The 27298-nt window shown below is 43.1% G+C and overlaps 3 protein-coding genes, 1 long non-coding RNA gene and 1 pseudogene across 4 annotated transcripts; 3 read left to right on the top strand and 2 right to left on the bottom strand.

The window, feature by feature from the left end:
* Positions 1 to 1269: 1269 nt before the first annotated feature.
* On the top strand, positions 1270 to 1800 carry LOC123475543. The gene is made up of 2 exons (XR_006650793.1): positions 1270 to 1383; positions 1638 to 1800. It is a non-coding gene; the product is annotated as an uncharacterized LOC123475543 (long non-coding RNA).
* Positions 1703 to 22768, bottom strand: LOC116928868 (protein unc-79 homolog). The gene is given in 28 exon segments (XM_045178359.1): positions 1703 to 2180; positions 2260 to 2382; positions 2452 to 2598; positions 2675 to 2829; positions 2898 to 3019; positions 3078 to 3451; positions 3539 to 3655; positions 3734 to 4361; positions 4422 to 4945; positions 5013 to 5183; positions 5254 to 5360; positions 5451 to 5700; positions 5770 to 5893; positions 5964 to 7677; positions 7756 to 8340; positions 8401 to 8630; positions 8703 to 9024; positions 9082 to 9559; positions 9651 to 9691; positions 9694 to 9927; positions 10078 to 10092; positions 10604 to 10789; positions 10886 to 10975; positions 11054 to 11224; positions 11344 to 11505; positions 11586 to 11705; positions 11920 to 12057; positions 22646 to 22768. Coding segments are annotated over 27 exon segments (7521 nt in total). The 5' UTR covers positions 12038 to 12057; positions 22646 to 22768; the 3' UTR covers positions 1703 to 1967.
* On the top strand, positions 13029 to 17694 carry LOC123475539. The gene is made up of 6 exons (XM_045178369.1): positions 13029 to 13377; positions 15398 to 15496; positions 15609 to 15700; positions 15772 to 15857; positions 17031 to 17187; positions 17487 to 17694. Exons 1-6 carry the CDS (start codon positions 13369 to 13371, stop codon positions 17536 to 17538), a joined length of 495 nt encoding a protein of 164 aa, XP_045034304.1. The 5' UTR covers positions 13029 to 13368; the 3' UTR covers positions 17539 to 17694.
* On the top strand, positions 19133 to 24942 carry LOC123475537 (alpha-mannosidase 2-like). Its single transcript, XM_045178361.1, has 8 exons — positions 19133 to 19880; positions 20060 to 20152; positions 20543 to 20715; positions 20832 to 20965; positions 21112 to 21252; positions 21355 to 21546; positions 22396 to 22784; positions 22898 to 24942. Exons 1-8 carry the CDS (start codon positions 19467 to 19469, stop codon positions 24854 to 24856), a joined length of 3495 nt encoding a protein of 1164 aa, XP_045034296.1. The 5' UTR covers positions 19133 to 19466; the 3' UTR covers positions 24857 to 24942.
* On the bottom strand, positions 24847 to 27267 carry LOC123475541 (annotated as a pseudogene).
* Between the last annotated feature and the right edge of the window lie 31 nt (positions 27268 to 27298).

Genomic DNA, 27298 nt, shown 5'->3' with positions numbered 1-27298 from the left:
TTGGCCAAATTTCAAATTTGGCTTAAAATACATGATTTAGATTCAGAATTGAATGAAAATCACGGAAATCAGGTTTATTTTTCTATTGGTCTTATAGTTTTTCATTTACATGTTAAAAACCATAAATGAAGTTGGTGCGCTAACAGAACTGTTTTCGTTAATTTTTTAAACGGCTAGTCTAAAGAGAAAACCAATGACTAAATCGAAATCGGCGTTCAATGTCGATTATTCCGTGTGATTTTTGGAGAATTTCAAGAGATGTCGTTTTTGGTAGATTTTGACAAAAGTGGGAAGGCTATACCCTTCCCACTTTTTCATTTTTGGCCAAATTTCAAATTTGGCTTAAAATACATGATTTAGATTCAGAATTGAATGAAAATCACGGAAATCAGGTTTATTTTTCTATTGGTCTTATAGTTTTTCATTTACATGTTAAAAACCATAAAAAATTAACGAAAACAGTTCTGTTAGCGCACCAACTTCATTTATGGTTTTTAACCAGATCAGCGCACGCCTCATAGGACATGTATACGGAGTCTGTTTTGCCGGAAGAGCAAACGGTTTCCGAGATATTATGGCGAATTGGCGACCAGGCCGTACCCTATCGGGAACTTCCTGAACGGAGTGAGGGCCCCTAGTAATCTAGTCAAAGGAAATAAAAAGACAACAATTCGACCAAGAGCATACTTACGTCCAGCATCCACAATGGTATGGAACCAAAAGAATCTATGAGCGTGGTAGAAGTCACTATATAAGCTTTCTTTGAATGGCCGCCAGGCGGCGAATGCCATGTTAGGTGTTGCCAATTCGATGTCCAAGTGTTCAAAGCATGGTGTACAAGGGCAGGACAAGGGTATCATTGTATCATTCAATTCTGAATTTAGTTAGTTTGACGCTTGAACCATGCTTCAACCTGGGTTTCTTTTGATTGGGATGGAGATGCATTTCATCACATAAATCTCAAAATAATAAACGCCTACGTAATTACGACTTCGAGCGCTAGATGGTCACGAGTACGAAAGAAAAAAAAAGAAAGACGGAATGGAAATTTTTTTTTTATCGTAGCGAAACCGGTTGCCATATAAATGATACGATAACTTAGTTTCAGGTTATGGGGATACGATATGTTATACAAAAGTGCATTTGCGAGGAATGTTCTTGCAAAATGTTTGAACAATTCTCGTGCTACATATCTGTGATCATGGGCAGTAAAAAGGGAGACTGTTCAAAACCGAAAAATAACATATATCTTAAATCTTACCACTAACGGTGGTAGCATACTTCCCTGACAGCTTACTGTATGAATCAAAGTTAACCTAATTTTTGAGAAACCACAATTAGATTTATTACATTGAATGACGTCTGTAGCAATGATGATAGGTGGTAAGAAGTTAAAAATGAAAACAAATTTTTAATGTTATATATACTAATGCAGTCATATAATATCATATATATATACTTGCTGCCTTTTTTGTTGTTCTGCCCTGTCCTGTCAATTAAAGGTAACCTATTTAAACTTGCAATAATATTGTACAATGGTCCAAGTTGAATTAAATATTCATTTAACAAACTATCAAAAATAAATAAAAGAAAGTTAAGAATCTAACTTTGCAATTTATCTTTTATCTTACATGGAGTTCTAACCAACGATGTTCATCGCCTACAGCCGACGCTCTACTACAAAGACACCAATCATTTGAAATTGATAAACTGACGAGTATTATAATTTTGTCCAAATTATTGGTACCTTTAACAGAATGGTAGCTCTGTGGTCCAAGAATATACAACCCCCAAGAAATATATGTGACACTGAGACACATGAATTCAGATACGTGGAATGGTGAAAAGACAAAACTTATTTCACCAAATTGTAATTAGAAGGTTTAAGGAAAGATAATCTAGCTATTCATATTTCATATGCATGAAGTATAAATACCTAAATAATGGCATTCTGGAATGGGGAAGAACTATACATTGTAAAACTGACTAGCAGTAGAAGATTGAATTTCTATTTGCCCCATTTTAAATTGGAGTTTTTGTAGCCACCGAAGAAGCCATCCTTCTAAATGCGTTTCCAACCCTTCGCATACACCACCACCATTCGATGCCGTGCCCGTGTTCATTGAATAGCCTTCTACGCAGGCTTGTAATCGGACTTGCAAATGGACAGGCAGCTGTGTCTGCAAAAGCGAACAAGGCAATCATTCACAGTAAACTTGGCTGACCAGTCTCTGTGTGCCATGCAGACAAAAATCTTACCTGCGAATTTTGTGCTTGTAAAACTGGTGTCCAGAGGGGTAGCAAAAGCGACAAAACGGACGATCTGCACTCGGCCAATGCTTCCATGAGGCTCAAAAAATGTAAATTGACCATCTCTGTTAGCTGTAAAAAAAAAAATGTCTCATAATTTCAAGTTTTTCAAATAACATCATTACGTATAGGTTGATTTACCACTGACGAGTGAGCAACTAATTGCAAAACGGAAGGGGTGATTTTGCTCCAGAAATCTACTAGGACATTGAAAATGGTAGCTTGCTGATCAGCATTCGAGCTGTTGCCGAGCTGACCTGCCATAAACTCCAAGTAAATCGTCCAAAGCTGCAAAAGGAAACCCAAACCGTATCCTCTGCATCGATTAAGATTTCGCTAACCAGAACAAATTTCGATATCATACTTGACATAGAAGGAATGCATGATAAAGGGACGACATGTGAAGGACGGAAGTCTTCGACTGTTCTGCGAATCCAGCCAATATTCCCTGAATATGATCAGCCAAGGAGCAGGAAACTTCGATAGGTAAAGGTAAGCAAGGATTCAACGTTACGCCCGCTACAATTTTGGAACAAAACTTTACTATTATTTCGAAGTTTAAAAACATAAAGTTTGAATTTAACTACTTGGCATGGATAAGGGTCCATTCGAATGAGTGTGAGTCACCAGAGCTGTATGTTGCAATGCACCTAATAACAACCAGGACAACAGCCTCACATGACAAACGCATTCGAGAAACTCCCGTGGCCTGTAGATTATTCTTTTTCAACGAATTATTCCAATGAAATGTATCGATGCAATCGTACCCTTGTTGGATGGAGGATGGTGGATTTAATAACCATGGCATATAGCGTTGAAGGCATTTGTTATCTTTGCCGTTGCCACGGACAATTTCAAGTGCCAAAAGTTGGGCCATTCCGGCTTTGACGGTCCCACCAAGGGTATCTTCATCTAAGCCAGGACCAGGACTCATCGCTCTGCTATTGCTTTTCAATTTGCTAAGCGTGTGAACATCCGCCAAAAAATCCATGATATCATTAAAATGTGGTCGGATGCAGTCGAATGCACCAGTGCTGCCACTACCAGTTGATCCATCAGCTGAGGACACCTTCACATTATTGGTACTATTATCTGATTCGTCCATTAACAGGCAATGGGGTGGCAAAGTTCCTCCAGCATCCTAAACAGGGAAATCAACGTTTGATTTTAGAAAAAACAAAAAAACAAAAAAAACAAACAAACAAAAAATTCCTAAATTTGAGCCTACTTGTAAGATGAAATGGACCAAAATCATTAACGTTGAATCTGGTAGACTTGATTTCAGTTTCATCACAGAAGCTAGTTCGTCGACTAGTGTCCGTGTTAACATATACTTCTCGCGATCCTGCAAAGGCATAATAATACAATTACCAAGGATATTTAGACAAGAAAAATTTTAAAATGTTAAGGAAGGTCATGTTACTTTAATAAATGATCGAAAGGCCAGATGACATAGTTCCACGATATGTTTATAATCGAAGCCGGCCCAATGCTGAACGATGTACAACAGGACCTTGGCGAAAGCCTCGAGAATGCTACTACGACACGAAGCGAGTTGTAGTGCTGACACGCGATTGCTGCTGGCCATTATTCTCAGAAGTGAGTTGCTGTGAGCTGGATTGCCATTTAGCAACGGCAAGACTAGAATAAGTCGTGCGCAGAAGATTTCTAGCTGAGTGAAAAGTGGCGACCAAATCTGAGCGCTTAAATCCAGTGGTGGTAAACACTCAAAATAACAGGCCACATTGGGTAGAATCATAGCAATCTGGGCTGGTGACAATTGTTTCTGCTCATTCAGAGATTCCAGCAACAACTGCAGTGGTGCAGCTGGAGTCAGCTCAACAAAATCTGTCAATGCTGATGCCATCGTCTTGAAGAATGATTGCTTCATCTCTTCTGGTACCTGAGTCTGGAACAGTTGGATGAATACCTTGTTGGGTGTTAACTGATGCAAAAGGCATCGCAGAAATTGGCGTGCAATGGCACCAACCTCACCAGGAACGTACAAATTGCTACCCATTTGCCAAGTATATGTTGTACTTCCTGCCCATCTATTGTTAAAAGAACGTTAATTTACAAAAGGGTTCAAAATAATGATGCAATACACGTACTTTGCGTTACAGCGGAGAATTTCTGGAAGCATGGTGGCGGCCAAGGCAGGTTCTCTGTGAACAAAGGTAGATATGATAACAATACATAAACCAAGTTCTTCTTCGCTGAATTCTTCGAATGGGGCATTGCATTTGGAGCAACGATGACACGCCACTTCGTCACCAACGCGGAGAGAGCTCTGTTTGATGGACGCCGGTATTGTTATGTTGGCGGGAACAGGCTGAGGTGCTTGAGGTTCCGCCGAAGCCTGTTGGCGGTTTGGCTGTTCTGTGGCAACGAACGGCAATTCGGAACCCATGGTTCCCATAGAAATTCCTATTTTTCTCTGACGAGTTCTGACTCCCGTAGGCGTTGCCGTGGCCGCTGCAGCGGCTGCAACAGCATCAGCGGCATTGATCTGACGATGGGATACGACCGTGTGGGCTTCATATACAGCCGATGGTTGACGGACGCAGGTAGCTAATGAAACTTCTGATGCAGCTGTGGCAGCATTGGGTTCTTGCTGCGACAGCTCCGATAGGATCTATTAAACAGAGCACAATAGTAACGGTAGCACTAGTGAACCGGAAACATCAAAATTATTGGTTTACCTCGACTTCAGCCAGTGAATCACGATCCCAGTCAGGATCTGGTCTGCTACTCTTGGGACTCTCGGGAATAACCTCTAACTCGACACCATCAACATCCTGATCGATATCACATTCACTTGAGATACTGCCGGTTAATTCGCGTCGGGACGACAAAGAGATATTAGCCTTATTCTGTAATGATATAATGCAAACATTTCAAGAAGTGTTGTGTCATTATGGGACTGGAGGAAATATATTTTACCGTTGCAACTTGAAACTGAATTTGATGTTGAATAGTTGAAGAACCCCAGACAAGGCCAGCTATGCCCAGGACTGCGCCGACGCCATGTCCAATAACATTTGGCCTTCCTGAATCCATACAATGATAAATGTATTGATGATTTGCAAACCAGAAAGATAGTGAATGTCATTAAAATCAAAACTATTCAAAGATCGAACCTTTCGCATCAGTTAGATCATTGGGAGAGTCAACTTCCAAGGAACCCTGACTTTGATCTCTCATTCTCATCGTTGCTGCTGAAGCAACCCCATGGATCTGATGCTGTGCTGTCGACGGATGGCCATGACTCAGGGTGGCTCCGATACCTCCGTAGCGATAACAGCGATGGTATTGCGATTCCAGTGTATTGAGGACGATTCGCATAATACTTTGCACCAGGGGAGCCAGGTTCGGTTGATTATAACGATACTGCAAACGAAATCAAGAAGAATTTAGAATAATTTGCCATGTTTGGAAAGCATCTCGCAAGAAACACACCTTGTACAGGATAACTAAGACCGTTTGCAACCACATCCGACGTGGATGGGTCTCTAAATACCACAGCGAGTAGGTCGGTTTGTAGGCTCTCTGTGGAGTTGTTCCGTTGTGTCGATCATTAACGCTAAATCAAAGAATTAAAATGAGTACAGTGTACTGTACGTGACTAGGTCACAACACGGATGCAAACTTACTTATTAGAACCAGCAGCAGCAGCTGATCCAGAAGTAAAACCAACGCTACTCATTGACCCGTGCATGATAATAGGTACACCGGCCTGTCCGTGACACTGCAACCACGAATTGCCTCCAGGACCATTGGCTTTTGATGGCGGAGCTGGACAGAAGATCATCAAAGATAATGTCATCGGTAAAAGAGTTGCACCAATGGCTAAATTGCGATCCAGAACTTGCGGAAGAGCCGACAGAAAGGCGTTGAACGTAGCCGATGATCTGAGCTTTTGTGGTGTTACGCAGAAGGCCCTCTCGGTCGGACCGTATCCCAGTAAAAGACTCAAATGACGAAGAACTAAATTCTGAATTTGCGACTGGAATTTGTCATCACTTAATTGGGCGAGATCTGGCTGTGCAAGGAATTGCATCAGAGTAGTCAGCAGTAAAGAATGGGTTTCTCCGTCGTAGTCATCCAGCTCGGAGCAGCGTTGCATGAAAAGGGCTACATAGGCCTCTTCCTGGGATGCCTGTTGATTATTCATCCGATCACCAGCTAGCCCTCCTCTTGATCGTAACAGTTTTAGCTGGGCTGAAGAGCCTTGTCTGCTGTAGCTCTTTGACCCTCCATGATGTTGATAATTCTGCGCAGACTTACGACGGCCAAAATTACGATGATTCGATAAGCTTAAAGAGCGCATCAAGCTTCTCGGCTGCTGAGTGGGCGAACTGGGTCTGCTAGGAGCATAGCGTTTGATAGCCTCGCGAGCTTTTTGCAGCTTCTTATTGAAGCTTTCGTTTGACATGTGACTGGCCTTCAGATCGCGGGGTTCAATCAGTTCTCCAGCTCGTTGCAAGCTCAACTGAGCTTCCAAATAAAGAGCGTCGAAACGGTTGAAAAAGAACTTCCAGGAGATGATCTTGCGTTTTGTCAGCCAAGGGTGGTGATGAAGTGCCATGATGGAGTGCAACAGCATCGGTCTGTCGCAGATGAAGCTGTCAAACTGTTGCTCCAGACACCAACAGAGTAATTTGAGCGAACCATCGTGCAAACTCTCCAGGAGTATGGTTGCCCTGTTGGCTACAGCCGTATTAATATCGTCCATGGATGAAATGAGGAAGCAGAAGGCGTTTGTCAAGATCGACTGCAAAATGGAACTCTGCTTTACGGTGGGGTCATCCAGAAATTGGCACACCAACATCATGCGTTCAACGGATGAGAAGCGGGTTTTCCATTCACGCGAATGGAAATCTGATTCCATGATTTTCCAAAAGACGTCCGAGCCGCCCGGAAGGGTAAGACAATGCAGCAAAAGAGAGGCACCAGTCTGCGCTACGTGGGACGTTTGACTTTCGAGGAGATTCCACAACTGGGCTACCGTGAGGTTCTCCTGGACCCAAAAGAGGAAACCAGGATGTTCGCGACAAGCCGATTTGCTGAGGACTTCACAATGAAGGCAAAGGATCTCGACACAGCGCAATAGATGTCGTTGGGTGTCGGGCCGGATTAAATGATAGAGCTCTTTCAGGAATCCGTAGATCAACTGGAGATGGTTGGGTAATTCTTCCAGCGAGAACCGGAATTTACCAGCCGTCGTCACCCAGTATTGCTGATTCGGTTGTTGATGATCCTGATGGTCACTAGATGGATCGTCGCCACTCAACATGCTCGGATGAGAGACTTGGGCTTTGCAATTGGCCACTTCGTTTTCGGTACAAGTCACTGCATTCGCCACAGCTAAACAAAGTAAATCGTATTCAATTATGGCATGCAAGAGCTCCTAAAACATTCAAATTTAGACAGAAGCTTAAATACCTCTGAGGACTCTTTCCGACGGAAGGATCGGTGCAAGATCCAGTTCGGAGACCGTCTCCATCTTGGCTGTTCTGACATCACCCAGTTGTTTCGCTTGCTGTTGTTGCTCTGGGTGATGAACAGTGGGCACAACCTCTTCAGGTTTGTTGGCCGCCTTTTCAACGGGACTGAGCTGTTGCTGTTGAACAGACTGGGCTGCAGCCATTTCAACGCAATTTTCCAGCTCTTCAAAACACTCGCTAACGACAGCTGCGTGCAAAGGCGAGTAGAAAGCAATCAACTCTTGAGCCAGTTGATACCACGACGTCAGCAGACTGCACATGTAGCAATCGGAAGACGTGCAATTGTGCAACATATTCTGACGGACGTGGATCATATCTTTTAAAAGAGTGAGGCAATGTTGGGCTAGTGGCGCTCCTGTCAACCCGCCGTTACTAGGCTCTTCCTGAACTTCAAGTTGCTCCAACAGTATGTCCAGCATTAGAACGTGACATGCCAGGCTCTTCTCCGGAAGACTCAGAGGTAAATCGGATGACGGAATGCTTTGATTGGAAACAGGCGACAATGGCCGAATTTCTTCCGAATCTATTTTTTAAAAAATGGAATTAGTTTAAATAAATAACGAGTGATCGAGGCAAAAAGGACCTAAGTTTGGAATGTCGTTGTCGTCCAGTTTACTCGTATTGACTCCCTCCTGGAAAATGTTGACTAGAAGATCGATAGGCACGACAATGTGCAACGAGGAAAGAAGCTGCAGCCAGTTGAGCGTTTGCTGCTGAACGCGAAGGTGGGTTCCACGAAAACGGACAGCCAAAAAGCGAAACATTTGCTGGGCATCAAACCCCAAAGGGCTCATGCTCGAATCCAGTAATTTGCTGTCCAAAATGCAAGCATGCGTAATCGTCACGAGAAGAATTGATGCGCATTAACTAGAGCCGTCTACTCACCTCAAGATGATCCTGAATTCAATCCACTCGTCAGACGGCACGGTGGTGACCATCGATTCCAGCCATCTTGGCACAATGTCATTCCACAAATCGACGGTGATAATTTCGTAAGGAACGAGACAGAAGAGACGGTTGAATCCTTCTTTGATGTGAACAGCTTTGGGACAATGTCCGGTGTCCCAGCTACCGCCTATCCGCGAATAGCTAGCCGGCCAGGGCATCAAACAGTCGAGGAGGACATCCAATTGGTTTTCTTGCGCCTCAACGATCCACTCGCGGAGCATTTCCGACTTCAACGGTTCCAAGACACACCCAGCTTGGTCTGCAAATAGGAACAGTTAAATGATTTCCCTATCAACGTATCAACTTTGATAATCACCATCCGTAACGTGGGCGGTAGTATCAAACCAGTGAAACAGGGCACCAATCAATCTTCCGATAATGGATTTGGCGGCTTGCGGCACAGGTCTGCAAACTGCCGTAAGAAGCCAAACACCGTAGCGACTGAGCAATCGCCTCTCTTCTAATCCGAACGAGTAAATGGTGTCCAAATCGCCACAGAGCCACAGGCCGGCTCGGGTGAGACGGTCATTGCTCTCACTACTACGCTCGAAGCTGTACGGCTGCGCTTCTTTCAAGAGGCTGACGACGGCATCCACCGTATAGCTCTGCATTTCTGGCCGCATTTCCCAGGCTGACGTCAAGTTGCAGTGATAAATGTGGTCGCCACCGCGTCGGTTGTTGTGCCGGATCGAGTGGCATTGGCTACAATAACGTATAGGCCTTCGGTCGTTATAACTGGTGCAGCTGGATGAGAAACACGACACACTGGCTGTCTTATCATTTGAGCGGCAACTCTGCAAAATACGACGACATTCATCGTCAAATCGATAAAAATCTCAGTTAGGCATGATAGATTTGATCCGGCATTTAATCATCAGTTATTACCGTGTTGTCACAAGTGGCCGCCACTTGAAGCATGGGCAAAGGAGTTCTACCAATGGCTCGACCAGCTGCTGTTGGTTGCCATTGGCTGTTAAATTGGCGGGAGGGTCTATGCGTTTGATTTCATCGGCACATCCAGCGCAGACGACTAGAAGCGGCCCATTCTCGTTGTTGCCTTGCTGGCTGACGGCCACCCGATGATCCAAGCAGAGTTTGATAGATTCAGCCGCTTCTCCGCTGCTCTGACACTCTTCTCGCTGACAGGGTACTGGTTTCCAACCTTCAGGGGGGGGTGTTGATTATGTACAAAGAAATGAATACACTTTGTTTCGCAGTAGTTAAGCATTCAAGCGTAATCAAATAACGGAAATTGAAACGAAAAATCTTGTTAGTCGTAAAAAGCGGTCGTGAAAAGTAATGTGGCACTCACCGTTAAGAGCGAATCCTATTACATTAAAAAAAGGGGGCGCGCCCATCGGTCACGACGCGGAATATGGAAGACATCGAACAAACCATCAAAAAGCAAGAAGACGTGCAAGGGAGTTGAGATGTGAAGGAAAGAGAGAAAGATGTAGTAGTAGTAGTATTTGGAAAAGAAAAAAAAGAAAAGAAAAGAGAGTAAGATTGAAAGAAAACATTAAGATGATGAGCAACGTCAAGAAAACCATACGTTCATTTAAATGGATACAACTGCTGCATGTCTAGTTTGTTTAGTTTAATGATTTTTGTTTTGTTTCCGTTTCCTTTTCTTTTTTTTAATATCATTATTAGTCCTGAAATTAAACACTCAGATATTGCACGCGCACACTCAGCACATAGAAAAACACGCCCACATGTAAAAAGCAAAAACACACGCAAAAATTAAAATAAATAAAACCAAATACGAAAAACACGCACGCAAAATTTGCACGCACACGAAAAAATAAAAAATTAATAATAATAAATAAAACCCATACCATTGAATTTCGTGTTGACGCCACGTCGATCGTATAGCGTGGGATTGAGAGCCGGCCAGTAATAGAATAAGAGGTGGGCGCCCGGCACGCGAGCTTTCAATGTCCCGTGAGCGATAATGCAGAGCAAATCTTTGGCCACGTCCGGTTTCAACGACATGAGCGTCTCCATCAATTGGCAATGATAAGCTAAACATCGATTCAACACATTTCAAAAAGAATGCACAATAAAAACACAAGACATGTTTACGATTACGAGCGATTTGTCCATCTCAAAAAACGCACCTGTATTGCTAGTGTACTGGAGAACGGCCATGATGATTCCGGGAATGGAGGGCTCGATCATGTTGAAGACGCCATCCGTTGGCGGAGTGCCTAGTTTTTGATTATTCCAGAGAAGATTTCATTTCCTTTGAATGTTTCTACAATCGATTATTGATTCAAGCTGCATACCCATGGTGAGTGGTAGAAGGAAGCAGCAGAGGACCTGGACGATGTAGCCGTGAAGAGACGTGGGCAAGTGGACGATAGACGAAGCTACGAGGCTCGGTAGATTATCGATCAGATCCTGTTCGATGAACGGCATGACGCATAGGATCGTGCCAATCAGCGCTTGGCTCAAGACTTCGTGAATCAAATAAAAAAAGAATTATCCGGAAAAGCAGAAACGTCGTAAAATATGGTTGGTAGGGTACGACACAACGAATGGAATAGGTTGAACAAAGCGCTCGAAAATGACATACCATCGACTCCCGTCTGAATGAGAGGGATGACTTCCAATAGCTGGATCAAAACATTGTAGAGACCCCTGTAATCAAGACTGGGGAAAAGAGCCATGCGTTTAGCATCGCGCTCCCGGTTGTACACCATGACGAGAGGGAAATCCGGAACATCCTTCAAGATTCCTGGAAATGAACGATCGATAAAGTGCGTGTGAAAAATGGAGAAATGAAAACAAACAAAACAAATACAGGCCAGATATTACCGAGCAGCATCTGCGAAAAATATTTAAGTGTATTGGCTACATCGTGACCGGAAGGCGGCGAGACGGAGCTGTTGAGTAGCCGGAGCTGATAATCGTGCAAGTTTCTCACCTTGGCAGCAACTGTTTCATTTCAAAACAAACAGATCAATCAGACTAGTGTGCATCTTTCGTCGGTGTCCATAACAAACACGTCACAAATAGGGGGGGAAAAATAAATAAAATAAAAGAAAACTGCAGAAAACAATAACTTTGAGCCAAGTTCGATAACTGGGTCATCGGTCTTCTATAACAAGTAATCTTATTCTCTAGTATTCGGGAATTGGCTTCAACTTACATGTCGCTGCTCTTGTGGCCATGTTGTCGGTCTCCAGATAACAGGCATTGGATGAAACGGGTCGATGATTCTTCGCCCGTTCACAGACTCCCGATGGTCGGGTTGGTTTTGCTGCCATCAAACGCGCATGTCCGGCGTCTGCGCAATAACACAAAGGCATTGTTAATCATTATGATTTTTCAGCGCGCAATTTGAAAAAGAAAAAGGAATTGAGACCAATTGAAAAGAAAAGAAAATTAAAACGGGGGCAAAAGTCACGTTCACTGCGCATAGTTGGGGGTCGAGTTTATAGCGAAACTCTTGTTTTACGAAGCTCTTATTATAGCTTCATTGTAACGGGTATCGCATATCCGGGTGAGCGACCGGCCAAGCGCGAAACAAATGAGAGAAACAGCAAGATGAGAAACGCAAATGTGCAGCTCGCTGTAAAAAACGCGCTAGTGCGCAATTTGTGCGCTTGTGTTCCAACGTCGCGACATCGCAAAACATTTGCAAAGAAGAGCAGCAGCTGCTGCTGTTTGAGTTGCGCTTCTATTATCATAATAAGCAATCAAAAGCCTAGCCAGCCATCCACGTCCGTACCTACGCTGCCACTCTGCGCGCACACAACCGGTCTCAGTCTAGGCCCGACGACAAGAGCAATCAACAACAAAACACAAAGTTCTGAATTCTGGGCGACGGCAGTCTGTGTCTGCGTGAGTTCTGCCTTCTCCCAAGTCCCAACCGATTCCAGTGTAAACATAAGTGTCTAACATGCTGGTGAAGACGGCCAGACACAGCTATGCGTTGCTTTTCATTCTAGCAATTTGTGAATTAGAAACAAAAAAACCCCAAAAAACCAAAGAAAAAAGGCATCTAGAAATAAAGTCTTCAGCAGATGTCACTGACCTCTGTTTCCATCGTTTAGGGTGGGAAGGCGGGAGGTGGGGTCGGAGAGTTTGTTGGCATTGAGTAGCCGTTTATGACGTCACCGTGACACGCCACTAGGTGGCAGCAGTTTGATAATTAAAAAACAAAACGCGGAGAAGAAGAAGAAGAAACAAAAACAAAAAAAAACTAGAAAAAAAAAAAAGAAAAAAGAAAATAAAGGAATTCTCGGGAGGGAATAAAGCGCTTCTTAACGCCCGGATTTTCGTCAGTTTAGCACAAGGCATCATATCGCACGTTGCCAAGCGAATAAGTCATAATTCAAAACTGGTTTTTCCAAGGTGTGAATCAATTCTTAATCGCAGCATCCATCACCATTATCGCTAGGCCACTCGCCAACATCGACACATCGGACGGAGGAAACGAGCTTTCAGTCGTCATCATCGTACAAGAGAAAACACGCGACATGATTCGATTACCGTCCTCCATCATGGTAGTCTGCTTGGCACTGTTCCTCATCGCCGCCCCCACCTTATTCCGGCCGTGCCGCTCGACAGCCACGCTGATAATAGTCATCATTTAATGTGGCAGGTAAACATCACTGTCTCTATGAATTGTTTCAAGTTTTAGGCAACAATTTATTAGACGCTAAGAGGAGGCCATTAGTCGGGTGTCGAACCGACTCACGTTGGGTTACGTGACGCGGGAAAATCTATTAATATGAATCGGTTACGTCATTTTTTTGTCACGTTTTTCTTTTTGTTTTCTTCCTTCGTTTGTGTCTGTCTGCAATAGAAATAGCGTTCTGTTGTTCTGAACGCCATAAGGGTGCTTCATCAGCTTAAGCTATGGTTTTCTATTTGCTCTCTTTCTGTTGGAAATAAATAAATAGCTGAGCGGGCGAGAAAAATCAGGAAAGAAAACAAATGTTTGCGCTAAGCCCTCGGGCACTTTTAGCGCGCGGATGTCATCAATTTGAGGATTTTTGAGGAGAGAGAGAAAGAGAGAGAGAAAAAAGGAGGGAAAAAGAAAGAATTTGATAGGATCAACGAACTGCAGTTAAAAGAACAAAAGACGTTCATACTAAATGACGGCAGGGATTCAAAGCCAACCGGACGGGGCAATTCTGAAAGATGTGGCGTGTTTTGTTTTTTTAATTAATATTTTTATTATTATTATTATTATTTTCTCTTGTAATCCGAATATAAGGGAGGGCGAAACGGGTGGTTGAACGAGAGGGGCCGGAAGAAGCACTCGATAGAATTCTGACAAGGTCTGAAACAGGAAAATTAGAGTGGGCCAATCACATAGCAGAGAGCATGAGAATGAAATGCTACACGAATGTTGACTACGGAATTTCAACATGGCCGTACTACGGATGGATGAAAAATGAAACGCCGCGCATTACAATCATCCTACCGGAATTGAAATTTGGGAAATCACGACCACATTTCTTAAATTGATTGAATAAATAATTAAAAAAGCTAAACAAGTTCTCATCATTTGATGGGCTTTTCTTTACCCATCGAATCCGATTGTTTTTCATTTGCAAAATTGAAAACAAACAAACAAAAACCCATCTCTTTTCTCATTTTTTTGACGTTTAAGCGAGATGAACCATTTCAGATATATCAACGTCTATCTGAACATCAGGTCGGCTACTACAAGCGTGGATTTAACAAGAGTCACGTCGCTGATGTTTTGAAACTGATTTGGACAAGAAAGGGAAGGTTCTTGTTTTTAACGAACAGCCAAACTTCTTGACGACCAATCAAAAATCAAATTAGGAAACGTGTTTTTGTGTGTGGTCCTACCGGTTGTACCGAAAAACACAAACGACACTGACGATGATCAGGTTTGCTCGTAATGGAACAAAATTGTCAGAGCCTCGGGGTAATGTCAAGATTGTCTCGACATTTTCAAGACGCACCGCCCCATGTCTGACGAAGCTTCAATATGACCCAGACAACCGGAATGCCATGTCTTCCGACCAAAGAGGGTTACACTATCACAGCCGCAATGCATTCGCATTCCAATAAAAAAAACGTCAACGGCGAAACATCAAAAAAGAAGAAGAAAGAAATTAAACTTTTTCGTTTACATTTCGCAACTGGAATCCGTAACTACAAACAAATATTGCTAGCATGCTTGTCAAACGTTCGATATCATCGTGACACGACGGAAATTTGCATGCACTATTCCATTTGTTCTGTTTGTTTTGTTTTCTGATAATTTTTTTCAACGAAAATCTGCTGAAATGGCAACTGGCCCGCCTTTTTGTTTGAACTTTATTACGAAACGTGGTGATTCAACAAAAGGCAGATGATGAAAAGGAACGGCGGTTAGAGGCGCATTTTCAATTTACGCAACGTCGGTGGGATTCGTTCGCTGTCATTCCTCGACACGCGCAGCTCCCGCTTAATTGTTTCATTCATTTTCACTATCCCTTTTTAGTTGAAGAAAGAGATAGACAGCAAACAAAGGAAGAAAGCAGAAGAATGCGATAAAAAGAATCTCAATATAAAAATGGATTTCCCGTTAACGTTTCAAAAAAATAAAAACAAAAATAAACAATAATGTCTATTGTTTTCCGGTTTGATTCGTTTTGCAGAGCGTTGAGGACGATGCGTCAACAGAAATGGAGGATTACGTCAATGACAATCCTGTCATTGAAGTAGATGACAGTGGGGTGCCCGTTTGCCCACCAGTGGTATGTATTTCAAATTTGTTTAAAACCACATTTAATATTTCAAAAGCCTTATTTGTTTAGATTTAAACGAGCTATTAATTTGACTGGACTCTAAATTCTGTTCTTTAATCAGGTAAACCATCCGCAAGCTTGTTATGCCAAGATTTGTCGTTCGGATATCGATTGCCTTGGAGGTCAAACAGAACGCGTTTGCTGCTACAATGGGTAATGCATTAAGACAGACTACAATTGCGGCAACACCTTTTAAAAATTAACAACAATTTTAATCCTTTTAGCTGCATCCGAACGTGCATGATTAAAGTCAAACCGCCACCCTTCTTTGATTACGAGGAGAGCTACAGCGATTCCCATCGCAAATCAGGTGAGTACCGACCACAAACCCACACAAATCAATCATGATCGTTAATCAAATACTGTCCAACATTTTGAAACAAAAAGTAGAGAAGGGGGGGTTAAAAAAAGAAAAGCCGAGTGAGAAAAAAAACAAAAATTTTGTGATAATGATGATGACATTATTGCGCAGAAGAATTGATTGCCCTCCCGCAGCGCCAGTACTCCACGTGTGTTTAGATAGTAATTTTCCTTTTGAGACGATTGCGGCGACCCGTTCGGCCGCCGCATTTTCACTATGGCGGCACGCGTGAGAAAAAGAAAATCATGAGAAATGAAACGAAACTACCACAGGCTGTTTGAGCGCTCGTAAGTAAAAGTTCTTCCGTCTACTGTAATCCAGCCGGAGGAGGCCAAACAAGCAGCCACCGAACCGAGGTCCCAAAACAGCGTAATGAATTTAATGGCCATCATAAACAGGCCATGCCGTCGTCGGCCTTGTTAAATTATAGTTTAGCTACCGCGGCTGAGGTCTTCCCCCCTTCCGATTTACGCACTGGCGACGCATTGCCCAAAGGGACCACAGAAAAACGCGCAACGGGAGGAGCGTGTCAAAGTGTTTGAATTAGTTTGTACCCTTGGTATTTTCAAATTATGAGACTGGGAACAGGGAAATAAAAAGTCTGAAAGAAAAATTTTTTTTTATGGAAGGAGAAAAAGACGGAAATTGATCGCAGCGGTCAGTTTTTTTTTTCCTTCATAGGGGGGGGGCATGATCTCAATATTCAATTATTAAAGCGACATGTGTTCACATCCGGAACTCTTGTATACAATAGATCGACAAACACACAAGAAAATCCCCCATTCTTCCTATGCGTGTGTGACCAATTGAGCAATAATAGGAGGGGGGTAGACTGTTGAGAAATTTCTTGATGTTTCATTTTTTTCGTCTTCCCAAAAAGAAAGTTTTGTTCTCGCTGAACACAATGCCATTTTTCCTTGTCCTCGGCCCTTCTTTAGATAATGTATTCCTTTCGTGATTACAATCAAAAATCAAGCAAAATGGACGTGCGTGTTCTCTAAATGTACGAATGATAATTCCGCCTCGCCCTCCCCATCCACCCACAATTTCTTTTGATTACATGATTATTATGTTTTGACCGCTTGTCTGTATTCCTGTACCCGATTCGTTTCTATTTGGCAGATGTCGGTATGGGAGAAAGCATTCGAGCGGGATCGGCGGAAGTGGCTGAATTCCAGAGGCCTGCTATTGTGTTGACTCTGCCGGGCGGATGTCACCTAACCCAGGAGCAGTACGACACTTATCAAAAGTTCCAAGTTTCTCCCAACGTTCGACAATGGTAAATAAAATTTTAAGAGAGAGAGAGAGAGAGAAAGGGAGTGGGGAGGGGGCATCGAACGAAAGAAACAAAAGACACGTGAACATTAGAACAAGAGGAAGAAATGGAAATGATTTCTTCGAGGAATGCTATTCCTCCTAGATGGCTATCCATCATTCTACTAGTCTGAACGACTGGGGAACACACAAGAAAAAATCATTTTTCTTTATTTAAAGAAAAAAAAATCTAATTCTCTTTGATTTTATCATTCTTTCTTCATGTTTTTTTTTTTTTTTTTTTCTTTCCAAAAATATCAAAAGTTACTGCCTGGCGGGGGACGTCTTTTGCCAAATCAATCCGAAGGCACCTTGATCGATGAGCGGCGCGCTAACATTTTTCCTTCCCCCTCTTTTTTTTATTGTTATTACGATTCCCCCACTTCTGTCTCTTTATTTTTTGTGCCATACTTACACATATCCGTCATATTCATAAAACGACACACACACACACACACATAGAAAAACCCCCGAAAAGAAAAAAAAATGTTAAGGGGAAGAAAAGATGTCAAACAGGTAAATATCTCTATATATATAAATAAATTGTTGTATATGTTCATATGTATAATCTTTCAAGAGAGCAATACACACCCGGAGTGGTAAAGTCTCAAAAAAAAAAAAGAAAAAGAAAAAAGTTCAAAGGTCAAAAGCGACTCGCAGAGGGGCTCAGCCGGTGCAACAAACAAGACACGACCCACAAGAGACACGAAAAAAAAAAAAGGTAAAACTCCCCCACCTGGCCGACAAGAATAAACCCCTGCCTTTTCCACCAAAAGGAGACATTCCAAAATCTGTTGAACGATCTCGAATAAAACTAAGAAAGAAAAGAAAAAAGCTGGGCCTGCTCAGATACACAAAACAAATGGCTAAATAAATTTGAAAAACAAAACAAGAACCCCGCGCGCACAAGCACACACGACCGGTGGACCCCCCCTTCCGCCTGGCCGGAACGCTCCTCATCCAGACATAAAGATAAAAAATAAGGAAAAGGGAAATGAAAAACAAAAAAAACAAACCGACGCAATCGATAGCGACTTATATTATATATACGCGTTCCCTATCGAGTGAAGTCGGCATTCCTCCGACATATTCCACACACACAGACACAGACACACAAGATGAAGGGGGGTTAAATATATTCTGTATCTCGCGCAAGATAACGAGAAAGAGAAAAGTTGTTTGTTGGGGTTTTTGCCCCCCCTCGACGTCAGTGACTTTACTTCATCTCTTTCTGTGCCAGCTCAATGTTTCTCTTTTCTTTCTTTTCCTATTTTTTTTTTTTTTTCATACCTTTTTGGAGAAATTCGTGTACCTGTGCAGTCGGACTATTTCCTCGACTTTCTTGGTCCATTTCCAAGCAGCAAGTTCTCCTGCTTCTGGGGAAGAGCAAGCCAGAAGAGAACAACGAGCTGGAAAGGAATACATACCCTAGGGCCATTCCAACTACACTCGCATCCATCCAACTTTCTAAAGCTCTCAACGAAACAAGAAATTACACCGAGTACTAGCGCTGTTGCGTACAGTGCCAAAGTTCCTTGTTGTCATGAAACAAAAACATGGGAAAAAGCGGAGAGAGAGAGAGAAAACAAAAAAAGAGAGAGACGCGTTCCTAATAATGGCGGTGGCAAATAAAAGTCAGATGCTCTCCCGCGTTGCCCCTCCCAAACTGTTTACTTCAAATATTGGCCACACCCATAGTTGATGAAGAGCCAGGCGCGGCTTTAAGAGTCACGTTCCACACAAAAAAACCAAACCTCAAAGTAGCGGCCAAATAGAAAGAAAAAGGAGATACCGCCGCCGCTATTGTGATGGGGACATTTAACAACGGCACAAGGTAGAAAAGAGCGTCGCTTAGAGTGTAGTTTATTGAAGGGGCTGGATTTTGTTTCTGAGGTCAGGTGTGCGGTAGCTGGGAGGCGAGTCGTCAGTAGTAGCATGGATTCGGCCCCGACGACATTGCCGTTCCTTTTCGCTGTTCTTTAAAAATAGAAACCTCAAAGCTAAAAAAAAAAAATTATTTTTGATTTTTTAAAAAGGATACGCTTTGCTGGATATGATACTTGACTGGACAAACCAGACTGACACTTCACGGACATTAAACGGGAAAAATTAGTAAAGTGCGTGCGTCGTGTGAAAACAAGTGTTTTTTTTTGTTCCCCTACGATTCCTTTCACAATTCGTTGAGACTCTGAAGGAGAGAAAGTGAGAAAGAGATGAGTGACGGACCGGCTTTCGGGATCCCCCATGTCCTCCGATTCGTCTATCATTGTTGACTTGTCTGGTGGCGACAGGATGAGGCGGTTTCTTTCACGCCGTCCGAGTCTTCGCCTTTTGGCCGCTCCTATACTTTTGCTAGCCGCTTTCACCGTGGTCGGCCTCATGACCGATTGGATTGACTGGAACACGAGCAAAAATTGCGCCGTCGACAAATCGTCGCTTTCATCTGCCAAATTCAATAGCCAAAGAGAGATTCGCCAGCGCGATGAAGCCGGCCCGAATGGCGCAACGGCGCACTGGCGGGAAGATTCCGATCGGGCTTACGCAAGGTCCATCAACGAGTCGTCCTTTTCATCGTCTCGGGCGGATGTCTGTCGAAGCGTGACTGCCTCTCGCGCCGATATCGACACTATGGATGTCTACCCTACACTCAATTTCCAGGTCGGTATCGATTGTCGTTTGACGATCAATCGCTGGCTGCTGTCGGGGATTTTTCTTTTTTTTTCAAGTCCGTTTCTTCAAATATTCGACATCCGCGCCACTGTTTGAAAATCAAGATGATTTATTTCTTTTTCTCGTTCGCCCTTGTTGTTGTTCTCCTTTGTATTCTCAACTGGAAGCCGGAATACATGCGCAGGAGGGACTTTTGGGACTCGTCGCTAGAAAAGCGCTACAACGACTACAGGAAGGATAAGACTCGACCTCCTCTCAAGGTTCTGTTAATCACCAAGTGTTTTTCTCCGCTCTTTCTTTTTTGGGTTTTGATATAATCCATCATTTCTCGTTCCGTTTGCTCCTCTTTTTTGTTTTTCCTCACTCATTTTCATGTGTTCCACTTAACTCGACTCTTTATCACGACAGACGGGGGTATTCATGGCACGTCAAAAGTGACGACGGCAACAACAACAACAACAACATAAATTAAAACTCGTTATTTGCTCGGTAGAAAGGACCGCTTGTCATCGAATTTTATAAACCCTCGTCATCCAATTAGAGTCGAGTTCTCCCCCCCGCCATCTACACCCATTGTCGAGCGATTCAAGAATTTTCTAATGGAATATCGATCCATCAACATTTCTATTTTCTGAAAAAAAAATCTCTAGGTTGTCGTGTTGCCACATTCGCACGTCGACCCGGGTTGGTTGAAAACTTTTGAAAACTATTACGCGCAGTCGACGCACTCCATTTTGGACAACATGGTGACGAAATTGACGCAGCACAAAAACATGACATTCATCTGGACAGAAATAGCGTTCTTTGCCCTTTGGTGGGAAAGGTATGCAAAAATTTTTAGAAAACGAAAAAAAAAAAAAGAAAGATATCCGGTCTAAAAAAATTTGCTTTGTTGTTGGAGCGATCCAATGGACTGATTATGTGCGAATTAATTCCCAGTGCGTTGCCAGCGAAAAAACGTCAGATTCAAAAGTTGGTGGAGGAGGGACGACTTGAATTCACATCAGGCACTTGGGTTATGGTGGACGAAGCCACTCCTCACCTTTACAGCATGCTGGATCAAATGATAGAAGGTAATGGCAAAACAAGAAATTCGTTTTGCGCACAGTCGATGAAAACACAAACCCCAAAAATGGGGGTTAACAAAAAACGATGAAGGTCAATTAAACTTGTTTTTTTTTTTCCCCCCCTTTCTCAAATGCTTTTTGTACACGTGCAGGCCATCAGTGGCTCAAATCCCGTTTGGGCGTGTCTCCCAAGTCGGCTTGGACAGTCGATCCTTTCGGTCACGGCCCGGTAGCACCTTACCTCCTTCACGCAGCAGGACTACAAAACACAGTCGTGCAACGTATCCACTACGGTAATTCAAGTTTTAAAAAAGGAATCGAGAACCTCAAACGACTTTCTGATTACATTTTCGTTTTTAACACACACACACACACAAAATAAAAAATAAAAAAAGGATGGAAGCGCTGGATGGCTGACCGACAAGTGAGCGATTTCTATTGGAAATTGCCGTGGGAGACTCCAGGTCGAGACTCGGTGTTGTGTCACAACTTCCCTTACGACATCTACACGACAAAACATTCTTGCGGACCCAACCCGAAAACGTGCCTGGGATACGATTTCCGCAACGTCCGCGGTGAATACAACGGTACGTCTATCGCTTTGACAAAGTCATAATTCTTTGGCAGTCAGTTGACAAGAAACGAAGGGAAACGAACCGTGAACCGTAATCCTTGGTTGAACTCGGCAATACGAAAACGTCCTTTGACGTCTTTGAAAAGTGAGGAACTCAATTGAGTCATTTAGAGCGAGCAGAGTAGCAAATAATGCGCTCTGCGCCACGAAAAGATCAAAAGGCTTCATCAATTGAAACAAGGAATTTGACCTTTCAGTTCGAAAAATATTTGAAGGAAAAACTTGACGTTGACAATGTCCGTTGACGGGTCTTGTCAACTGCACAACATCACGAATTCAGGCAACAGTTGAGAGTTATGTTCTTTTCTTCCTCCTCTTTCTTTGAAAAAGTCGTTGAACTCGAATTCTCGAAAAAAAAGGAAAGAAAAGAAAGAAAAAAAAAACAACAACTCGAGTCATACCGAGTTGCCTTCACTTCCTCATAGACAAGGATAACGACACAAGATTTATCCTAATCGATTGCATGGCCCCTCAAGTCGGCAAGAACAGGGTGGTGCGTGACTGAAACGGCAAACGGGCTATCGTTCAATGAATAGCACTGGCTGTGTGGAGCCGGACTGTGTGCTCTTTTACGTCCTTCTTTCATTCCCTACGCCCCAACGTTATTTATCTATTTTTTGTTCTCTTTCGTTGTTGATGAATTTGATTGCGAACACTTGATAACCGGCTTTCCTGTCTGTTCGTTCCGATTCACGCATTTCTTAAGTCACGACATTGCCCGTTTGCACGTATACATTTACGACGATAACTTATTGTTCCCCCTTCCCTTTTGTTTTGTTTTGTTTGTTGTCTTGTTATTTAGAATTTACAATGAACTCGGCGACCATCACGCGAACAAACATCCAAAGCAAAGCCGAGGTGCTGCTAGAGCAGTACGCCAAAACGGGCTCGCTCACCCGGCACAATATCGTACTGGCATTAGTGGGTGACGACTTCCGCTATGATCACGACATCGAGTGGGACCAGCAGTACACCAATTATCAAAACCTCTTCAACTACATTAATGCCAGAAAGGACGTCTACAAAACAGAGATCGGCTTTGGAACACTCACCGATTACTTTGAAGCGATCCGAGGTCGAGTGGACAATTTCCCAACTGTCAAAGGCGATTTCTTTCCATACGCCGACATTTTCAGTGAAGGACGGCCCGCTTACTGGACCGGTTATTTCACATCGCGACCTTATTACAAAGTAAAGACACAAGCAAAAAAATATTTAAATAAACACACATTTTCGACGCAAAAAAAGAAAAGGGAATGAAAGATGCATAAATTTTAAACCTATTCGTCTTACCCGAATGATAGATGTTGGCTCGTGAACTGGAAGATCGACTCAGAGGAGCGGAGATTCTCTACACTGTGGCCCTCAACCGAGCGAGACAGAACGCGTTACGATTTCCAACGGCCAGACGAGTAATGGATCACAAGTATGGCGCGTTGGTTCAAGCAAGAAGATGGCTGGCCCTTTTCCAACATCACGATGCCATCACCGGCACGAGTAAAACGGCTGTCATGCAGGATTATGGCCAGAAAATGTTCCAGGCGTTGAAAGATGCGGTTAATATCGCGTCGAGCAGCGCGTCCATCCTCCTGTCGGCCGACGATGATGAGTGGAAGCGTTTCCGTCTTTTGCCTGCTCTTCGCCGGCCTACTTACGACAAGCTGGCCCAAAAGACGACGCTCGATTTGGCGGGAACGGACCAGACGGAGAAGACAGTCATCCTGTACAACTCGGAGGCTCACCATCGGGATGAAATGGTCAGGCTCAAGACCAGTTGGCCTTACATCCGCGTGCTGGATCCTGATGGAAATAAAATCAAACATCAAGTTAACCCAGTGTGGACTCTTCAACATCATCAACGACTCGAACCTGCTCCTGAAAGTTTCCAGCTGGTGTTCATAGCCTCCTTAGCCCCGCTGTCCCTTACGGCGTTCCGGATCCAAAGAGTGCACGCGCCGACCGACTCCAACGACGTCAAGACGCTCGTCTACAGCACGTTCGATAACACAACATTGAACGGGCCGTTCAAATCACAGAGGCTTGAACAATTGGTCGATATTCAAGTGGAGAATCGCAAGATCAAATTGCTTTTCGACGGCCAATCGGGTTTCCTCAAATCCATCCGATCAAAGACCACCGATCGTTTGACTCCATGTGCCATGCAATTCGCTGCATATCCATCGAGCATGTTCCATAGCGGTGCTTACCTTTTCATGCCCGATGCGAATGCAATCGATCCGCAAATTGACGTCTTGAAAGGTTTCAACGGCAAGCCTCAGATTTTCATCATTAGTGGACCTGTCATGTCAGAAGTATCCGTGGTTTACAGCCAGCTACTTGTCCACTCGACCATCATTTTCCACAAAAAATTGGAGGATCTCATCTGGATGGAAACGACATTGGATATGGGACCAGCACCCAACTTTAGAGAGCACGAATTTTTCATCCGGTTCAAAACAGGACTGCAAAACGTTGACCCCGTTAATGGCACGGCGGAATTCTTTACTGATCAAAACGGTTTCGCCTTCGCCCGGCGAGTTCGTCACAGTGCACTGGGCGTGGAGGCCAATTACTATCCGATCACTAGCGCCGCATTCATTCAAGACGAAAAGCAGCGGTTGAACGTGCTGGTCAACAGCGCTAAAGGCTTTACCTCTCTTGAAAAAGGGTGGATGGAATTCATGTTGGACCGGCGAACCATCCACGATGACGGGAGAGGAATGGGAGAAGGAATGACGGATAACCTTCCAACAGTAACACCCTTTGTGCTAATGCTGGAGGATAGAAAAGGCACTGGCGACGAGGTGAACAAATTAAGTCTTCCGGCTGCATTCGCTTCGACAAGATTGATGTATCCAGCTGCAGCCTTTATTGTTGATATCGACGAAGCGGAACAGGCCGATTTTATCGCGAGGTCGCGTGTGTTATTCCTAAATCAGCCCTTGCCTTGCAATATCCATTTGGTCGGTCTACGGACGCTTTCTGAACCCGGATTGGCGGAAGCCGAACTACCATCGAACTCGGCGTTACTAACTCTTCACAATCGGGCCATCGATTGCTCCCTAACAAATGATTTGGCTTTGTGCGGCGCGGTTGATCCGGAGGACCGGGTCTTCTATCCAGGGACATCTTTCATCGGACTGGATCTCGACAAGGTGGAGCGCACTTCTCTTACTGGGCTCCAAACGACAGGCCTGGCCGATTTCGATTCTGCCCGTCTTTCTCTAATGGAACTGGGCTCTTTCAATCTCACTTTTGTTTGAGGTTGCATTTTTCTTAGTCAAATGATCTGCAACATTCACCCAATGAAAGATTAATCATAAATACATTTGAAGTATACGATCAAAAATCGGGAGCGATTTCGGAAGGGCTGATAGGAGAGACGATCTGGTTGTAATGGATTCGTGGAACTGTAGGGTCCGTTGATCTGGGAAGTGTTTGACCAACATGATACCAAAATGCCGGCCGAATTGGAAGAACGAGTTCATCAAATTTCTGTTTAAGTTCGCCTAAGGTTGTCGGTTGAATGTCTGACGCAGTGATAAAGCAAAAGGCTATCAGACGAGGCATCCTTTTGACAAAATCGAGCAGAGCGTTTTGAAGTATTTTATCATCCCATGGCGTATTTGGACCATTTTCCTCGTAGAGAACTAGTCTTTCCAATCGATTGGACTCAAGGAGAGTATTGAGAATGTTCAGGGATTGATCCGACATTAGTTCATCATATTCGTTGACGTATTGCAATCTAAAAAACGAAGAAATGGTAAAAAATCTTTCATTTATGAAATATGAGGAAAAACGGGCCCACCTAAGGTCTCGTAGACTTCTAGCCAAAGATATGAAGCGCCCAAAATTTTCGAAACATCTGACATTGGTAAGGCCACCACAAATGTGGAGGCTTTTTAATTGTGGACAGCCCTTGAAAACCTGCAAATTTGGCGCCATAAGTTTAGATTGATAAATAGGTACTTTTGAGTGGGGCAAGATGGATTTACCGTTTCAAAGAACTCGCCATCAAACAATTCAAAAGCATTTAAACTCAATGTAGTTAACCGAGGACAACATATCACTTTCAAAATCCCGCTGTCATACCAGCAGATGGAGATTCATGGTTCACTGTTGTATAAGGACTCGAAGCCGAACGATTTGAATAGCCAATATGTAGCGCATCCAAATTCGGAGTAGCATTTATAAAATATTCCAGTATTTCTATAAAATTAGAAAAGTATGAATTCAACAGACGGTGTATGGCATTAGTATATGACATACCTGCATTAGGAAAACTACACGTGTAAACCAGCGTTTTTAAATATGGCAATTTCCAGTCACCTTTAATGAAAAATGGATAACCATTGTTATCATTCAAAAGCAAGTGTTCCAATTTAGGATGGTTTCGGCACAACTCATCGACACCCTATAAGTTAAAAGAGAAGACAATTACGTAATCCCAGAGGAAGGATGAAAAAATAAAATTATACCTTGGAATTTACGCAATAGCCATGAATGTAACGAAGGTGTGATGAAGTGTCAGGCGTGATCCAATGGCCTAACCCAATGCCACCAATGTGCTCTAAATGCGCAGATCGCTGGTTACTCCAGTAGAAATCCGGTAAAGAACCACAAAAGATTGATTTTAATCGATTGTTCGAAGCAATGGCATCAGAGAGGATTTGGATTTCTTCCTTTATCCAAACACGTTCTATGGAGTTCATATTATATTGGGAAAATATCCAATTAACTAGTCCCTTGACACATTCGTCATCGTACGAAATAACGCCACCACTCTTCAAAATAACCAATTTTTTTAACGAAGCCATCCAGCCCAAATGGGGGAAAAATTCGTCACGTACATGGTTGACGAAATATTCGTCATAGTCGTTTTTCCCAAATGGGCCATACTTGAAATACTCTTCACTATAATCAATTTCCACATGTAGATCCACACATATCTTGCAGCAACTGTAATAACAATAAAAGGATTACACAAATTATTATTCAAATAAAAATTGCAACTGTATATTACCTTAATAATTGCAAAATTATGCACCAGGAGTCTATATAATAAGCACTGTTGAATGCTAGAATTTTCACATCAGTCAGTTTTGCAAAACCATCAGACAGTGATGGCAATGCACTAGACAATGTTCCATTTCTTCGTATCATTTGAAAAGCTTTCAAGTCATTCTCTGTCACGCTGATTCCAATACTTGCTATTTGTTTACACATCTTGAATATAATTGAAAGATCTGATAAGTTCAGTTTGGTATCTTCGACATGTAGGGAATTCAGGTGCTTCATTGATAAGACAACATCATACAGGGAATCCCGTGGTAGCCAGTAACAGTGGCTGACATCTAAACATGTGACTATTTCTGGACAAACCCAATTCTTGATGTATGAATAGAATAACTCTTCAGTCACAGAATAACACTGGTAGACTGACACTGTCTCTGCAGCAGCCAAAAAAACATTTAGATTTTAGAGATACATTAGAGCTGTAAGGATTACCGTCTGCCTCCGTACAGAAAGGAAAATCTATTAGAGACACCTGAGAGAGAAAAGTCATGCAATCTTTCCCGCCCAAAAACTGAAAAAGATGAATAAGTATGTCATCTGAGAGCTCATCAAAAGTTGTTTCCATTTTTACAAGAAAACCAGAATCGATTTCCAGCATCAAAATTGTTGAATGTACCCCCTAGAAAACG

The sequence above is a fragment of the Daphnia magna genome, linkage group LG8 (genome assembly GCF_020631705.1).
Source record: "Daphnia magna isolate NIES linkage group LG8, ASM2063170v1.1, whole genome shotgun sequence".
NCBI lineage: Eukaryota > Metazoa > Arthropoda > Branchiopoda > Diplostraca > Daphniidae > Daphnia > Daphnia magna.
Note: the sequence above shows the minus strand (reverse complement) of the source record. Positions and strands in the feature narration are given on the sequence as shown.

Coding starts and splice junctions, on each gene's coding strand:
- LOC123475539 (XM_045178369.1), top strand. Junction 15,858..17,030: donor CGATTCCCATCGCAAATCAG/GTGAGTACCGAC, acceptor TCTATTTGGCAG/ATGTCGGTATGGGAGAAAGC. Junction 17,188..17,486: donor TCTCCCAACGTTCGACAATG/GTAAATAAAATT, acceptor AAATATCAAAAG/TTACTGCCTGGCGGGGGACG.
- LOC123475537 (XM_045178361.1), top strand. CDS start 19,467: ATGTCCTCCGATTCGTCTATCATTGTTGACTTGTCTGGTGGCGACAGG. Junction 19,881..20,059: donor ACCCTACACTCAATTTCCAG/GTCGGTATCGAT, acceptor CTCAACTGGAAG/CCGGAATACATGCGCAGGAG. Junction 22,785..22,897: donor CATCGCGACCTTATTACAAA/GTAAAGACACAA, acceptor CCCGAATGATAG/ATGTTGGCTCGTGAACTGGA.